General features: G+C 36.0%; 1 protein-coding gene across 1 annotated transcript in view; it reads right to left on the minus strand.

Annotated features, from left to right (window-relative positions):
• The window catches only part of LOC6573591 (atrial natriuretic peptide receptor 1), a 52,471-nt gene that overhangs the window by 23,210 nt on the left and 10,196 nt on the right, over window positions 1–19,065 (minus strand). Inside the window, exons 2-4 of the mRNA XM_015167013.3 lie at window positions 16,246–16,913; window positions 15,996–16,179; window positions 15,729–15,931 (exon numbers count right to left, since the gene is read on the minus strand). Coding sequence (XP_015022499.1) covers window positions 15,729–15,931; window positions 15,996–16,179; window positions 16,246–16,801 — 943 coding nt within the window. The 5' untranslated portion in view covers window positions 16,802–16,913. The remainder of the gene's footprint in view (window positions 1–15,728; window positions 15,932–15,995; window positions 16,180–16,245; window positions 16,914–19,065) is intronic.

Consider the following 19,065-nt stretch of genomic DNA (forward strand, 5'->3'; position numbering starts at 1 on the left):
TTGTGTTAGCTGCACTTGTTGCCCAACTAATTTTGGCAACGCAGCTGGCGCCAATTTCGTCAGTGAGCAAACTTCGACAGTTGAATTTTTGGTAATTGTTTGCCTTTAATTTGGTATTTTGTTGCTGTTATATATGAGACAGAGGAAAACTGTTTGGCTTGTATTGGCTACTATTTCACTCGAAGAGCACGTGGGTCCCAAACGGATGCGGCATAAATTAGTTTCCTTCCCCCGGCTCTCGACATATTTCGCATAAATTCAATGCCAGAATTTTCCAATTTCCTGACATGAAGCCAAACCATTGGATTGTGCACCATGCAAGGGGCAAATGGGGTACGGTGATGGCTAGGGATAACAGATATAATTCACCTGCAGCAATAAGTAGTTATCAGTCGAAATGGCAAAGGTTACCGGGCGGCAACTGTCAAGTGAATGAATCGCTGTGAAATGTCAGCCTAACATCCGATATAATGGGGCAAATATGTGAATTTTCTCTAGAATTGACTTCTTACTATTCATGCTTGACTCAATTTTGAAATAATTTACTTTATTGCTATGAATTCAAAATGGAATAAATTAAAATGTGAAAAAGAAGAATAAAATTAAAGATGAATTCGGATAATCACTAAAAGTGCCTGGCAGAGTGTGAGCAGAGACATAGATGGCTAGTCTGGCCATTCTCCTCCTTTGTGTTGTGAATTTCCAGTCTCTCTTTATATCTCACTTTACTTATATTTTGACTTGTATTTTTATTTAAATATATCTACATTTTGAAACAATACTTTAATTGCTTTTTTATCATTTATTAAGCTTTGATAAACATATTTAAATTATATCAGAGTGCAATGCTATCTATTAGCATATTATTATCGAGGCATTTTTGCAGTATTTATTAAGTCCATATAAGATCTATGGTTTAGCTTAAAACTTGGTGAAACTCGATTTGTTATTTAATAATATAATTAAAACAAAAATAATAATAAGTAAAAATTAAAAAAAATATGTTTACTAAAGAAAAATGAATTAATATATAGATAATAATTAACTAAGAAAATACATTGAATAAATAATAAAAGAAAAACCAAATAAATAAGTAAATAAATAAATTAATTAATTAATAAATAAATAAATAAATAATAAAAAAAATAAATAAATAAATAAATAATTATTAAAATAGATAAATAAATAATCTAAGAATTAATTAATCAATTTATAATTGAGTATACTGACAATATGGATAAATTTCTAGCAAAATTGATATGCAAATAGTTCATGCTGTTAACGCATAAATCCACTTTATTTAAATTGGAAATAAACCATTTGCATAAAGTGTTACTCACGTCCGATCTGTCAGCTGCGAAAGTAATTTGCATACCTAAATTCTTGGCAGTCACTGCGCTGTTGGTTATAGCAGCCCTATCATTATATATAATTTCCAACTCCCTATTCTCGACAGGCAACCAGAGTGCTTCCGTCTTGGGGGCAATCGACAGTTTCGCACGACTTCAGCGCTTACAAATTAAGTACCCATAATACACATAAATGGTCAATAAAGTGTAAATGACTCAAATGCTTGGCAAACAAATTGAATGTGCTGTAAACTGAATGTGTAAACTATTTCCAAGCACGACTCGGTCCGCATTCCACCAGTCTCGGCCCACTGCACTGCTGGCTGACTGATGGCAAACGCAGCAAGTGTTGAGCGCGATGACAAAACAAAAATCAAATATCCATGAATCGCCCTTAAATGCTAGAGCTCAAAATGGAATCGGTTCGATGTGAATGTTGGCGAGTGTTGGCGACAAACGGGACAATGACTCGCCTTCATCATTTAAAGCACCTATAGTCGTGCGTATGCATCACCTCACCTAATAGTACAACTTGCTTGGAATGGAAATCAATGAACCCTGCAGGCATTAAGCCCCTATATACCATAACTGCCTAAGGCTAAGTTCATCAATAATAATTGATCGATAATTAACATGTAGGTTTGTATTTAATCTAAGTATTTCTATGTGCATGTATATGTATTTTCTATAAGTCTTTCCTCAAGTATTTCCTTTAAATATTATTCTAAGTATTTCCTCCAAGATTTACCTGCAAGTATCTTCCCCCCAAGTTCTTCCTCCAAGTCTTCAATGCGTAGCTGAACGATCACACACTTCACCTCACTTTACGGCACTGTACGAATGACCTCCACCAGGCCTGGACGACTGAAGAACTGCTGCAGCTGCTGCCCTTTATATAGGGCGACTCTCACTCAAACACTAAGTAGCGCTCAAATGTTGAGCGTCAGAGAGATCATTGTAGCTGACCTTTAAGTGACCAATGGGATCGCTCTCTGCTGCTGCAAGCTTCGTTTACTTAAATATTAATCCTCAATGAGCACTGCTGCATACATATAGACAACTTAAAGGATCCCGTGTAGATCTTTTTCGTCCCTTGCAGACAGACGGAGAGACAGACAAAGAGACAGATATACAACAAATACGAACAGACACATAGTTAAATCTTTAATATTTATAATTATTAAACTGGCAGACTTTCTCCTACTCTTACACTCTTACTTGTTTTGTTCTTGTGTTGGCAACGTAATTATACATTCCATAGTTCAGCTCTCTAGCACTTCAGGTACCATGGAAAACGAGAGACCGGAAAATGCACTTCCTCATTTGCTACGCTCTTGGTGAGCGGAGCCGGATATATAGTTTTATATAGTATATATAGTTTTATGTTAAGCACGAGTAAGTGTTGAATAGTATGACGGATATTGCACCAAACCAATATACTCATTTCAATTTCCTCAATGGGTGTAATAACCAGCAATAAGCTAATAAATTATATGCAACTGAAAAATAAATACCATAACATGGCGCATACGTAATCTATGTTGCTGTCTGTCCTCAACGACCCTCAATGGCCTAAAAACCGTCACTAATATGAAGTGGACAAATACATTTCAGCATTTGATGACAAATAGATTTCGTAGCCAACAGTAAATCAACAAAAGAGCAACACAAAATGTTGTCTGTGTGTGCGTGTGTGTGTGTGCTTGTGTTTACGGTTAAGTAAATGGGCGCCAGGCACGTAATTCAAATCGTGCACAATTTACTTTGTGGGTGTTAGCAATGCCGCTTCGCATAGTGCTCATACGCACAGTTGGCCGCGAACGTGCATGATTGGCCATTGAGCTGCATTTTCGCGACTGATTCGAGCCCAATTCAACGAATGTGGTAATTGAATGATTAAACTGAGTGAAGTCTGTGCGTGCCGTCAACTGGATCTAATGTTTGATTTCGATTCAATAACTAATGCTTTCATCAATTGATGCCTGCCAGTTCAATACTGAAAGGATTATATGCCTTTTGATTATATAAATTGCCTTTTGATTATATATTTAATTATATATTGCATTCCAACATTTTACTTTTTTAATTACTTAAGAAATAAGCAGGTTTAATATTTTCTTGCCTCGAGCTACTATTGCGAAAATCAATTTAATAAATTACTGTGGCAGAATAAAATAATAGCTGCTACTCCAATTGTGTATGAAGGCTCGCGCCATCCTGCCATGCCATAGAACAATATATAAAGGAACTTAAACATGATTTCTGTGTTTGCTTTGCTTTCATTTGGAATGCCGCCTTTATGGCGTTCTGCCTGCTAAGCATATTTAGTTTTCATTTCCAAGTCCAGCCTGCTGCTGCTCGTGTTTATGGCCTGCCTCGTGCATCTCAAAGTATTCCGCTGTGTGTGTTTCCATGTTTATGTTTACTTGGGCTCTGTGCGCCTCGCCTGTCTGCAGACCTGTCGTTAGCATTTGGCCCACTGCGAATAACAGCAATTTGACCGGGCCGAAAAGCGGTTAAATGATAGTTGCCCTTCGCTGCCCTCCACTATCTATTCTTTATTCTTTTCTTTATATACATTTTATGAGCAGGATATTTTTATGGCGAATTAGTTAAACAGCTTGTTATCTAAAGAAACGAGTTTGCAAATGGTTTTTTTTTTTTTTTTTAGATCCCTCTCTATGTATTATTTATGTGCATATATAGCATGACGGGCTGCATAACGCTTGTAGCCAGATTATATACAGTAAATGCAGTGTGAATAGTCGACGTTTCAGTACCCTAAGAAAGGGTTCCGGTTACAACGACTCCGCTTATAGCGTCCGTACGGCTATTGCGTCGAAAATGCTGTGGCCCAAAGAAACTTATATGAGCATTATCATTATATTATAGCGTTGGTTTCTTGAGCGTCGTTTTAACCGGATTGCACCGAACTTATCGTTAGACTAGGACACTGTTTGAATCTATTTTAGTATTTAGGTAAAACAATATATATAGATGATTCTATCTACCACTGAGATATTCTGTGTGCAGCATTTGCTGTGCTAACTTGCATGTTTAATATATTGAGCCTAGTCATAGCCGATTTATTTCAAATGTTATAATAAATGGAATTTAAAGCAGTGACACCAATTGTAAGGCCGTAAATCTTCACTCCAGTTAAGCTCTGGCTCGGCTGTGGCAAACTGTCTGCATTCAAGGCAATATGCAAAGTAAGTGATTAATATTCAGAGATCCTGTGCCAAACTGGCCAAAATGCTGACTTGTCAATGTGTAAGTGTGGCAGATGATAGCAGTGCCCATATATATATATACATCTTGGAAACTTCCAACAATTGCCAGCTTTGCAAATGTGATTTGCCTTTGGTCGGCATTGCGAACTTAGCTCAGGGCCTGACGCTGTTTCCTTCTGTGATAATAAAGCATGTCAAACCTTTTATAATTGCTCTTATTACCTTCCACTTTTCATTATTCTTTCCTTTCACATTTAAATTATCATCTTCTGCTGCCTCCGTTTACGTTTACTAAGCAAACTTAATTAACATGAAGCACATGCCCTCCGCTATTTTAATGGCTTTCAAATGATGGCTACATAAATAATGCTGTGCTTATCTGAGAGCTCTGCTGCCTGGACACCCAGACGCTCGTTGCCACCCCGTGAATGTGTGAAATTTATGTGTCATATATATAGTATATATATGTATATATATTTATATATATAGTTTCAGTGCAAGTGCCACGAAATACGCTGTTGTCTTATTGCCTTTTCCGGTGCGGCAGCTGCAGCTGTTTATTTTATTGTTCTTGTTGCTTTATGTGCCGCCTTAGTGGCTGTTAGCCCTTCACTTGGCATTGGTTTACCAAGTTTTCACACACAGACACAGATGCACAGACAGGCACACACACACACGCACATTAAATGCGCCTGAATGCATGCAATACAAATGCGTGAAACATAATTTATTATTATGCGCCTGCAGCTGAATGGATTTTGGTAACGATTTATTTCATTTGTTTAATGCGAATTCGAGGATTCTTTCCTTAAAAGCGATACTTTCGAGTCCTTAAATTAAATTAACACCCAAGATAATAAAAATACGATTTCTATTAAGAGTGACAGAGAACTCAACTGCAGAACAAATTGCATTTCATCATTGTTGCATTTAAATTTTTTTTTTTTTTTTCGTTTTCCTTTCATCCCGAACACAACTGCTAACGATGCGACAGTTTTGTTCATAACTTTCCAGCACATTTTCACGCCAAATTCATGTGACAAATTCTAGCGTGTTACAGGGCATTGTTTTTGTACCCTGTACGAATTATGAGGGGCAATAGTGGATGAGGGGTATGCCAAAATGAGGACACGTTTGTGTCACTATTGAAACTATATACATATATTATGCTAGATTTTATTTTTATATTTTTAAAATTTTCTAATTTAGCTACAGATGAATTGGCACATAAAGAGCTCAAGTAATTTATTCTGAATTAAAAATTAAATATACTTCAAGTGACTAGCCAGTTAAAATGACATAAAGAAAATAGTATATTTAAAACAGAAGCTAGAAAATATATGAAAGAAAGAAACAAAAAAGAAGAAAAAAAATGTAAGAATGCTTACAGAAAATGGAAGTTATAAAATATATTATACAAGATATTCAAAAGAAAAGATAGAAACAACCATATTTTGATGGATTTGGAGTAAATCTGTACAGGGTATAACCATGAGAAGTCTCTCGAGTAAAGTACTCTTCTCCTGTTACGATTTGTTGTGTAGTTTTGCACAGCGTGGATTGGTGCACCTAACACACGCGCCATAAAACATTTCCTCTTAGCTGACAGCAATTGTGTTTCAATTAAAAAAAAAAAAAAAAATGTAGAGAACATGGAAAACCTGAATGCAAAAAAGTTTGCAAGTGGAAAAATGAAATGACTCGGCATACAGTGGTAGTCAGCAGTCAACAGTCAGCAGTCAGCTTTCAATTGCTGCCTGTCCTGCTGTTCCTTTTATATCAATAACCGCGATGCCCACGGCGTATACTTAATGCATTTATTTTGCTGATGCAAAAGTAAGTTCGGTAGCCCAAAAGACCTCAACGCTGTGGCGACGACGCTCACTGAACTGAAGTGAACTGAAGCGAACTTTCGACTCAAACTTTGCGCGAACTTAAATTTTCTGGCGCTTAACTAATTGTATTTGTCTTCCGAATTTCGAAGCCACTTGCTGGCTGGCGGTTAAATAAATTAAATTTGCCACTGATTGTTTGGCGAATGCTTAAAGCGCGCTTTCACTGTTCACTTAAATCTGATGTAAAGTGTGGCTGTTAATGAGAGCTCAGTTTAGACACAGTTGTCCAATTGATTTGGTCAATTACAATGCACCAAGGCTCAGGAGAAATTTCCATTATTTTTCCTGACTCCTGAAAATGAGTAAAAGTTTGAACTCACTGAGTGAAAAGCTGTGTTCGCGTCCGATTAGCTGGATTATAAAGTTGAATTGCAAATGATAATAATTGGATTGATTTTAATTACTAGGTGGAAGCTTTGAATTGATCAACTATCGACGTCAATTAAAGGCATTAACTTATATGTTGAAGTTGATTATATGTTCATAGATTTAATTAATTTTCTACAATTTTGTATTTTAGAGACTTTTTAATAAAGCTAAATTCAATTGCTCGACTTAAGGGAATTCAGAGATGGCTGAATTAGAAGAGGATTACGTTGAGTGAGCACTTAAGCCATAATAATATTACATCAAATGCCAAATCGGAAAAAACTTTCAATGAAACCACTTTAGTTCAGTCTATCGACTCTTAAATTCCAGCATACGCATTCTGGCAAGAGTGAAGTTTTAATCTTTTAACAGCTCATTCTTTGCCTTCAGCACACAGTCCTGCGTGTGTGTGGCTACATTTTAATTTTATGCAAATCATTTCTGATTAGAGAACATCAAAGTGAGCTGGAACTGACGTACACTGGACTACTATAATGAATGCACACACACTCACGCATATGCATACATATACAAACACAAACACAAACACACATACACATACATATACTAATAAATACCTTAAAGAGCAAACTGAAAATCAAACAAAGCGAGCTTAAGCTTTAGCTACCTGTACTTGCACTACATGCGTAACTCTTTAATTCCTTGAAATCTGATTTTCAACATATATTAGACATATTTTATTTAGCACATTGTGCGCATGGCAAAATTTTGAATAAGTTTGTCATGCCTCAGACAATGGAATGTCCATACCCTTTGGAAATTTAGAGCGTGCTAAGATGGTATTTGGGCTTCGTTCATGGAAGAAATACAATATGAGTGAAGATATAAATCTTTTTCTGTCTCAGCCTCTCATTATTTCTCTCTTTGACTCTCTCTATCTCCCTTCCTCTTTCTCTTTCTCTCACTATCTGTCGCTCACTGTCTCTCTCTCTTTCTCTCTTTCTCACATTTTCTCTCTCTCATATTTCGAAATTGTGGCATGTGTGTGAATTAATAGGTTTTCGAGACAGTCGGACTTTGGAATAATTAAACTCTCATAGTCAGTGCTATTACGTACAGAATATTGGGTATCTAATAGTGGGGCTTACTCTATTTCAACATCTGGTTGAGCGCCTTCTTAAGATGTTTATAGACACTAAATAAGTTTGAGCTTAATGTTTTAATTAATTGGATAATTCCTAAAGGTTCAACAGAATATTATTTGCTTTAATTTGTTCCTTTTCAATAAGCATCTCTGCACACATTAAATGTAAATGTATAAATGTGAGTAGATATGTTATGTTGCCTTAATTTAGCTTATTAAGAAACAGAAAGCAAGGATATCAATTTCGAAATGTTCAACCAGTCTTTGATGCCTTTAAGCGGCTTTGAATGTTGGGTAGATGGCAGATTAACTATAAATTCCATTTTCGATAATGAATTGGAAATAAAGTCCATCGAAATATAATTTTAATTATTATCCATGCATAGAGGAAGGATAAGCAATTGGAAATAATTTCAATTTCATTGAAATATATTAATTTTCATGCATAATTTGACAGAATTTTCAACATAATTAGTTTTGTTCATGCCAAAACCATTTAATATACGCATGACCTATCAGTTGGACATAAAAAGTATAAAATTGAACTGTTTTATTTAAACAAATTCTATCAAATTTTGCTCGTTTGGCTGTTCTCTCAACTGAATGACGATGCAATGCCAATTAGCAAATTGAAAGCAAACCAAGCGAAATAGGTTACAAAATACACACCTATTTGCTATGTATGCAAGAGCAGCTAAATTATTATTTTTTTTTAGAGCTTGGGAGTATAACAAAAATCTGATAAATATAGAAAACCTCAGCTTCCCCAAAATACCTGCCCGTTTTAGGGGTTTACTGGAATCATTTGCATGTGACACTGGCGAATCCACAGCCACTTAACCGCATCGACACACACAGAAGCACACGGCCAATTGGTAAACTGCCAGATGCAATTCTGTCCAAAGACCACAGCTAAACGCTTTTGAGCAGTTAACCAACAGCTGACAGGGCCACTTTGCATATGTGACCCTAGACTTGCCTTCAATTTCAATTTCAGCATTTGATCCTGTTGCTGGATATATTCTATGAATGAAGGATATTGTCGTGTCCAAAATCGCTGCATTTGTCAAATGCATACACACTCTAAATCGGAAGCCTCTAGGTCTATCAGTATTCAAAAAACACTTAACAAAAGAAATCAGCTTAGCCTATTTCAGGCTAGATCTCGCCTATTCAAAATAAATCCATTGGAAATGAGTATGGGAAGGAATACCCGAAAATCGAGGCATACTATGCCAAAGTTATCCTCCTTAATAGAACTATAGAAGAGAAGAAACTGCTGTCTATGCCATTAAATTATTATAAATATGAGTGTATTTGGCATATCAACATTTAGGCTTATCAAGCAAGTTTATTCTTAAGCAGCGAAATGAAGTAATCCGATTTAACTATGAGGGTCTGTTCGTATGTCGGCCAGTCTCTTCGTTTTTCTGTCTGCCTCTCCGCCTGTCTCTTCGGCGCTCTGCCTAGCATAAGAACGAGATGAATAGAATTATAGGAGATCATTTAAGTTGGCTATATGTATTCTCATACTCATTTGGCATTTATATTTAAGTAAAACGAAGCTCGAATGCTTGCAGCAGCAGAGAGCGATCCCATTGGACACTTTAACCTGGACTGGAACGACCTCTCCCTGTCGTAGGGCTAAGCATTTGAGCATGAGTTAGTATTTGAGTGAGAGTCGCCCTATATAAAGGGCAGCAGCTGCAGCATTTCTTCAGTCGCCTAGGCCTGGTGGAGGTCGTTCGTGCAGTGTAATAAAGTGAAGTGAATTGAAGTGATGATATACTTAACGGAAACTCTTGGAGGAAAGATTTAGAGGAAATACTTAGAGAAAAGACTTTGGGGAAATACTTAGCGGAAATAGAGATAAAACTTAGACGAAATATAAATAAGACTTAGAGAAAATTCTTAAACGAAATAATTAAACGAAATACTTAGATGAAAAACTTAAAGAAAATACTTAGAAGAAATACTTAGGGGAAGTATCGATTATTGTCGATAAAAAATGAAATGGGATGAGTTACCAGAAAAATATGACATACTCGTGCATCTTCTGAGATCTCGGCATTTATACGGACAGACATTAAGACGCACGGAAATGAGGACATGGCTATATATTCATACTTAGTGTTTTCAAATTTAAACATCAAATTTATGTTTTCCACCAAAATGAGGTCATACTTTTAATATATATGGAAATACAAAAGTAAGAGATTCATCCAGTGTGTGCAGTAAAAAGCTACAGTCAAATAATCCAGTTATAGCCTCCAGAGTTTATGGGTTATTATGAAATGCAGGTGGACCATTAAGCAAACAGTAAAAGCGCAATAAAATAGAGAAAACACGAAATACGCTTTTTTTTTTTTTTTTTTTTTTTGAGTAGCGTCAGAGATATGTTTGGCAAACATAAATTTAGTCAATGAAAAACTCTGTTAATAACTCTGTGATGCTTGTGTCAGCATTGAAATTTTTAAATTGTGGCCATGCGGCGTATGCGTAATATTTAATTAAAGCAGCTGGACAAACGTGAACTTAAACCTCGGCATATGTTAAGTGCTCAGAGCTCTCTCGTTCATATTAAATTTGTGAAATCTGGCTGAGAATGAAATTGAGTTTTCTTTGCCAAAGGAATTCATTGCAATGGAATTCCTGCAATTCGATTCTGCATTTCTTTTCTTCTTCATTTCTTATGAATTTCCTTTACGCTGTCTTATTGCCTCCGGCCTCTGTCCAATGACCAAGATTTCTGATTTATAAGCAAAGAGCAATCACGGCCAATGTCGAAAAACAACAACCAGTTGCCGAAAGTTGGCTGCAAATAGCAAATGCTCAACAATTTTCTCTGTATTTTCTCTTATTTAATATTGAAAGTCATTTATCAACATATTTTTAGTTTTCTTAACACACACATACAGCAAAAGAAATTGAAAATAAATTATGTCTTCAAGATATTTTTATAAAAGCATAAATTTCTTATATTCATTTTATTTAAGTTTATATATATACCATTTTCAATGGGAAATCAGGGTATAATGGTTTTGTTGAAATGTATGTAACAGGCAGAAGGAGGCGTGGCAGACCCCACAAAGTATATATATTCTTGATCAGGGCGACGAGCTGAGTTGATTTGGCCCTGTGCGTCTGTCTGTCCGTTCGTCTGTCCATATGTATGAACGCGTCGATTTCAGAAGATATAATAGCTAGAGACTTCCAATTTTTTTTTTAAATGTCTAAGGGTTCAGGGGATCTCGTAGTCGAGCAGTCTCGACTATAGCTTTCTTACTTGTTTTATATATATATATATATTTTTTTTTTGTTGGTTTCTTTTTTGATTTGCTTTTTTTTATGCCGTTTTTGAATAGTTGATAATATATATATATTATTATATCTTTACAAAATGAATTTCTGTTTCCCATAAACTATTAATATTTTTAATTCAGCTAGTTCTAGCACACCCGCCTCCACCGACTTTCTGTGATTATATAAACATTCGTTTTACGCTTCTTGAAGTCTTCGCCTTCATTTTCGTTTTCTCTCCAAAACTGTTGAATGTTCATTTTTTCGCAAAGCCTTTTTATGCCCCAGGACCCCCATTTACAATCGATTACTCTGGAACAATTGAATGGCAAATGCCAACAATGAGAAAAGACGTTCACATCAATAGAAGAACAATGAGAGCTGGCATTTACTTGAATTGGAGTTTTAAAACATTGTTTGATTGTGTTTCTAGATGAAATATGTAAAATATTTATTATTGTTTGTATATTAATTATTTAGGTTAAGAATTGAAAATAGAAGTATCTTAGGTTTTTGGATTTTTTATTTTTTTTTCCTTTTTTGATTCAACAAAAATTAACTAACATTAACCAACGATGAAAAACAACATCTAACAACTTTAAGTAATAAACGAATAGAGAATAGAATATGCTGTCTATGTGAACTGTTAGCTGTGCATCGAGATTTCTGGCTCATATAAGAAACGAATGAATGGGTTGGCCAAAACATGAAAGGAAAAAGAACATATAGAAAATTAATCTAGGCTGAGAGCTTCTAAACGTTTTTTGGCATATTCTATCAAAATAAGAATTTTAAAAATTGTACATAAAATTTTCTTTTGTCATATTTTCAATATTCGTTACATACAGCTCCACAATATCAATGGACCTCAATAAAATATTTTCAATGAAAAGTCATTCAGCTGACTATAAGGCGCTGTTAAGTAGGCAACAAATTTGGTTAGCTTTTAACCCGACGAAATTGCGCGCAGATTTAATTAAAAGTAATTGAAAGTTTCTTTTGCTTGTTCACTTTTGATTTAGTTACGCATTTATATACATTTTTGCTAACTGAAATTTGGTTGGGCATCGTTTGAAGTACACTTTGAGGTTTTAGTTCTAGCAGCGGAAGATCTTTGGAATTTGCATGAAATGAAAATATAATGTGAATAAGAATGCCATTGTTGCCATACTTTATAGTACTGAGAAATCGGGAAAGTTTGTTAAATTGTAAATGAGCCTTAGCGACCTTAAGATGCCAGGGCTGCATTTTTATTAAAATATTTTCTGTTTTTCATGCAAGTCAGAGTAGTTGAATAAGAATTTTATGTTACTACTACTTTTATTTGGAAAATTTGCATTTAACAATCTTTATTGCCGGGAATTGGCAAGTAACTGTATTTTTGTAGCTTAGCTCATGGCAATTTGCCTGTTAGTAGACCAGAAAAGTAATTTTTGATTTGCTGAAATTAATTCTCAGGTTAACAATTTTTTTGTGACCTCAGAAGCAGTTTTGGGCCTGAGGCAGGAAACCTGATTCGGATGGGGCAAGGAAAATAAATTTCACATACACATATTGCGCTCAAGGCAGTTGTAACTGCAGATGCTATTTACAAATGTTCTTTACGGCTTTCATCTCAGTGCCTGTGCCTTTGTAGCTGGTGGCCGCATGCCTCTTGGCTCTTGTGGGTTACCTCCAGTGTGTGAACAGAGAATATCAAAGGAAGTAGAGTCTCAGCTATTTATAGAATGGACAAAGTATGTGTACTTATATGTATAATGTAGCTGTAGATAAAAATCTCTGTTCAAACTGTTGAAGACAAGCAATAAATATTTTAACAATAGAAATCGCAGCGCCACTACGGCTCTTGCTTGTCCAGATGAAAAGTTGGAGGTGAGACGATTTAATTAGAGCACAAAAAAATTACTTGCATTTTGAATAGATTGTTTTAGATATTACAGTTCATTTAATTTAAATTGATCCTAATCGATAATAATAAATGAATAATAAATTATATGTAATATGTAATTTTTAATGGAATAAATACATATGATTTATGCTTATAAAACACAAATATGGAGATGATTGATGCATTACCTTGGGTTAAAAAATAAGAAAACATTTTCCAAAGGCTGAAGCTGAAAAATATTTTCATCGGCCAACAATTCATCAATTTATTTATTTTATAGATGCTAAATATAATACTTGAAAATCGCCTTTTTTCTATGCTTCCGAGTGTAATTTTTCGATATAAAACGATGATAGAAAATCACACATAAATTGTAAGGACGTAGCATTATTAGTATTGTTAAATTAGTGAAAGAGTTGAATAAATAATTATAATGAATAATAATAAAAAAAAAAAAAATTATTATATATAGTGTCATTTATACAGAGTCATTTATATTTAATATCATATTGAATTTGTGGTCTTTCCTTTTGAGTTCATTGTAGTTCGAATTCGATTTAAAAAGAAAAGTTATTATACGAAATTCGAAATTATATTTTCGAAAAAGTTATTATAGACATCGGCAGTCTCCCTATATCACCACGACATTATATAGAACATGAAACATACAGAGAATAAAGTACTTATGAGTAACAATCAGCAAATAAAGTTTAATAGCATTAGCTATTGCTTCATTGACCTTAATCACATATTGGTTATAGGAGCAGAGTCGTTGATTATATCTTGAACAAGCTAAGCAGACTTGCACCTGCCTCAATTGCGCTTCTCCCACTCTCTCTTTCTCTATCGCGCTGCATTAATTAAGGAGTTTATGGTACCGAATAACATCGACATCTCCGTTGCATTGCTTATTGCGTGTCTCAATTGATTAATTCCAATGCCTGGATTGTGTTTGCAGAGAGTGCAGAGACGTGTTAGTGAGGCAAATGTGCTAACAGCAATTATGCTGATTGGGTATATTGATATGTCTCAATTGAGCTTAGCACTTGGCAGTCAATTGGGGCAGTTTTGGGTTTATCGTTATTGCGTGTGGGAGGAGATGAATTAAGTAATAAACTATTAATATAAACAACTAGTGCATCTTCGAAACAATACGAAAATGGACATATCCGAATTTATTGGTAGAATGCCATGGTCATAAATAAATTAAATATAAAAGATTTCCATTTTCTGTTTTAGTTTAATTTATACTTTAGTCAATTATACAACTTTGCACATTAAATAGATATATTAATAAATACTCAACTTCAAGCCATTTCATTTCAATTTTCATTCGACATTTTTCCATTATATCACTTATTCAATTGTCTATCAAAACACAATATTTATTTCACACACAACGAATTGATGCTGCATAAACTGTTAAGATTGGGATATTCAAAGCATAACAATGCACGCCCAGAGGGCGCCCAACGACCCTTATGTGCCATAATTCTTGAGGATGAGCTGCGTGTGGCTGACAGGTAAGCAGCTTATGAAAAATGCAAAGAATGTCTTTCACAATTTAGACGTATGCATTGTGTATGGAAGCGACGAAGCATTCAAAGGTGCCAGGATAACAAGTGCGTTTACAGCATAAAAGGATATCAACAATGTTTCATTGTTTATTTTTCTAGTTTTTTGCTTTTTATTAGTTTAGCTAATGCTGCTGATGATTCAACATGAATATTTATCACACTCAGTCCCATTTTTCAAAGTGTGCAATATTTTGTGGTTTCTTTTTATTTGACTTTATTTTGTTATTTGGTTTTCACTGGCCTGCATAGGTAATACATTTACTTCATTTCGTTTACTTTAACGGCTTTTAAATTGTCAAAGCAAAATATTTTGCTGCACGTTTGAACTTTTAGTCCGCACCAAACATTTTATCGCCGGCTACTGAAGTTAACTGCAACAACGGTTGATTTTCGATTTCGAAAGTGCGCAATCATTGGTGCGAGTGTATGTGTGTGAGAATGCAGCCGGCTTTTGGCACGTGCCGGCGATAGTGTGCGTTAACAGCTGTTTGATGATGCTTTTCGAAAAAGCATGAGACGTTTTACTATGAGCTTTGGGCAGGGCAGCATTGGGTGGTCTTGGCTTATGTTTTCAATAATGATTATTCTAGATAATAGGTAGAGAAATTGGGACGGTGGTATCGAAAAAGCGAGATATTCGAAATATGCCGGGAAGCGGCGTTGTCAAATTTATATTGCCTAATTTTGTAAGATTACATAGCTGGTAAAAGAATGAAATGTATGTTTTTCGTTAAACGTTTAAATAACAATTTTAAATTCGAAGCTAACTTTCAATTTACAGCGTAACGGCTGCGCTTTGAAAGCACAATGGTTGTTGTCTTTGCTAAGTATTGTTGAAAATGTTATTAACAGAGCGCTGTTGTGTGGCGCTAACATTGAGCAGATGGTTAACAGGGCCTTCCGCTGTTAACGCTTGACTTAACATTAAGGAGACATGTTATTGAATGGAAATCTGTATCTGTAACTATTTACATATCTCTCTTACTATAATAGCATTTAAGTATTAACTCACTTGAGTGTTTATTGCCAATTTCACGTCGCATTTCCTCCGAGCGATTCATAACATTCGACTCAAGCGGATACTGGGCAAAGGTCATGTTCTCGTTACGCATCTGCTTGCCGAGGGACTTCATCATGAGGAAGCAAGTGTGCAGACCAGCCACGTTGCGCTGGCCATCGCGCTCATAGTAGAATATGGAATGGGACCAGTTGTGCCTGCGACATGAGTAGATCCAATAATAATGGAGAGTTCTGCTTGATCGGGAGAGGGTCGACTTACTGTTTCATTACGTTTATGGTCAGCTCGGAGATGGATTCAAAGCTCAGCATGCCGGTGCGCAGCAGCATATAGAACTCATCGCCACAGTCGGTTTTCTTCTGTTCAAAGTCGTAGGTGGAGCCGCCCACGGTTATGAGGGGCGTTCCCTGGCTATTGAAGTACTTGGTAATACGGCTAACAGCAGCTGAAACAATCATTTGGGCGCATTCAGGCTAAATGATTTAATGGGTTGTTCTGATTGGCCATTTACCTAGCGAGTAGTCGCAAACGGGCCCAAAGATAATCTGCGCACACTGCTTGATGATGCCGTCCATGGCCCAGATGACGCCCAGTGAGGCATCGCACTTGGTGTCGTGCGCCAGCCACTCGAAGTCAATGTGCGGCGGAATGAGAGCCGTGCTGCGGATCTGCTGCTCCGCCACCTTCAGAATGGGCAGCACTCGCTGCAGCGATGCCTCGTATCCGTCGTCGTTGGGCAGCAGCACCAGGGCGCGTATCGAGCAGTTGCCTCCTGCCGCATCGCAAATCGCCTCACAGTCACGCGCTGGCTCCTCCCGGCACCGGGCCTGGCACCCGCCCAGGCAGAGCAGCCCCAGCCCGAGCAGCAACAGCAACTGAAACTGGTTCAGACTGCCATTAGTCACACCTGGCTGCTGCCATTGCCAGGTGCCAGCTGCGATGCTTCCAATGATTCCAAATGATTTGCAACTCTTGGCTCGGGCATTTTGTAGCCTCTGGTCGCAGAATTGGCTCATTTGCACTGAAGCCAGGTAGCCTTCAACGATTTCCTTGATTTTCGAGCTCATTAGCTGTTTCCAGCTCTGCTTTGATTGCTGCTCTGTGGATCTCACAAACTAATTAAGCTGCTTTGACCGCTCAAAGAATACAAACGTTGGCTGACTCTGCTGCATATTGATGCTGTAAGGGAAATTTAAGAGGGGTTCCATTAAAGTTGTTATTTAATAGATAAGAACATAAGACTATATATGTAAATAGATGAATTGACATATGAATTGTCGATGTATTTAATATTTAGCACATTTTATTGTTGTAATCCATAGTAATAATAAAAATATATGATAAAATCCATAGCAATATCATATAGTATTTAAATTAATCTTAATATAATAGATATAATAGGAACTCAGCTTTCAATAAAGAAGTAGTATAAAGACCGTTATATCAGAGAGTTTTTTTTTTTATTTTAAATCCATAAAGAAACAGGGCAATAAGTATATCTTCTGCAATAATTTATTGAATGCCCCACAAATTCCTGAACCCATTGAAAATGCGAAGTCAGGCTGTATTGATTTTGTGAAAATGTAGGCTACAGGCAAAAGAAGGCGTGGCAGACTTATTAAAGTATTTATTCCTCATAAGGGGTGAGTCAATTTAGCTCTGTATGTCTGTCTATTTTTCTGTCTGTCTGTCAGACTGTCTATCTGTCTGTCTGCATGCAGGTGTTTCCCCTACATATATATAACTTATACATTTTTATACCCTGAACCCATTTTCAATGGGAAATCAGGGTATAATGGTTTTGTTGAAATGTATGTAACAGGCAGAAGGAGGCGTGGCAGACCACACAAAGTATATATATTCTTGATCAGGGCGACGAGCTGAGTTGATTTCGCCCTGTCCGTCTGTCTGTCCGTCTGTCCGTCTGTCCGTCTGTCCGTATGTATGAACGCGTCGATTTCAGAAGATATAAGAGCTAGAGACTTCAAATTTTTTTTAAATGTCCGTAATTACAGCGCGCATATCAAGTTTATCATTAAAAATCGATAACTCATCCCGATCTTTTTTTATCGATAAAAAACCTTATCGAAAACCAGTTATAAAATTATATCTTCTACACCATTATCGCTAAAGTCTCTAAATTTTTAATGTATGCTTATATGCAATTTATACAATTTCGGTTTTTGTTAAAATTTACCCCCCACCCTTAAATTCACCCCCTCACCCTCACTTTTGTAAAAGGCGTATTTCAAATACTAGAGACTTGTGCTTTGGCAAATACATGCATATCCATGTTATAATCATAATCTGAAAGTTTCATGAAGATCGTACGTCCACAAAAAAAGTTATTAAGCAATTAAGTTCTCATAGTAGGCGCTCACTGCCGCCCATGCGTGTTTATGCTTGTGTGTGTATATGTATGTAATTGTTTGTGTATGTGTATGTGTGTGTGTGTGTGTGTGTATGCGTGTATATGTGTGTGTATATATGTGTGTATGTATGTGTGTGTATGCATGCCTGTGTGTGCGTGCTGTGTGTGTGTGTGTGTGTGTGCGTGTTTCTTGTGTAAGCTGAAAGACGCGAAAAATTATTGAAATAGCTTTTACTCCAAGGGTTCAGGGGATCTCGTAGTCGAGTAGTCTCGACTAGAGCTTTCTTACTTGTTTAGTTTGTTTTGTAATAAAATACATACTATTATTGTTATTAGTAAATTATTTTATTTAACAAATAATAAATTTATATGTTTAATTCAATTTAACTGCCTTTTTAAATTTAACGAACTTTTTATCTTTGTTTTTATTGCCCCGCAATAAACGCCATAAAAAAGCTTTGTTCATAATTATTCCACAATTTCCATGATTTGACGTAGAGCACACAAAATCCAGAGCAATAAAAAAAACTTAGACTCGACAATCCCATATATAAAACACATTTTCGTTTTCCAATTGAATGTTGCTATATCCTATGTACATATGTACATACATATATTGTATATTGATATAGTAAAACTTATCGTCTGTTGAACTAGGGTTTGGCACAGAGAGAAAAAAATACTCTCTGGTATCAATGAAATCATTGACCACGTCAGATTAACGTCCGATTAATGGCCACATAAAGTTGTACGAAATCTGAATTAAAAATAAAATTATTTTGCAATCCTCTATCAGATTTTCCAGCCGTACAGCCAGCTAGCTGCTACTTGGCCCCTTTGTTTATCATTTATGGCAGTCCGTAAACATCTCATTACGGCTATGATATGTTTGTCCGCATATATGATTCGTTCGACTGACGTATTGAGTTATATGGGCCCTTAATAAACTAATGGAATGAA

This window comes from Drosophila mojavensis, unplaced genomic scaffold (assembly GCF_018153725.1).
Source record: "Drosophila mojavensis isolate 15081-1352.22 unplaced genomic scaffold, ASM1815372v1 contig_16, whole genome shotgun sequence".
Lineage (NCBI taxonomy): Eukaryota > Metazoa > Arthropoda > Insecta > Diptera > Drosophilidae > Drosophila > Drosophila mojavensis.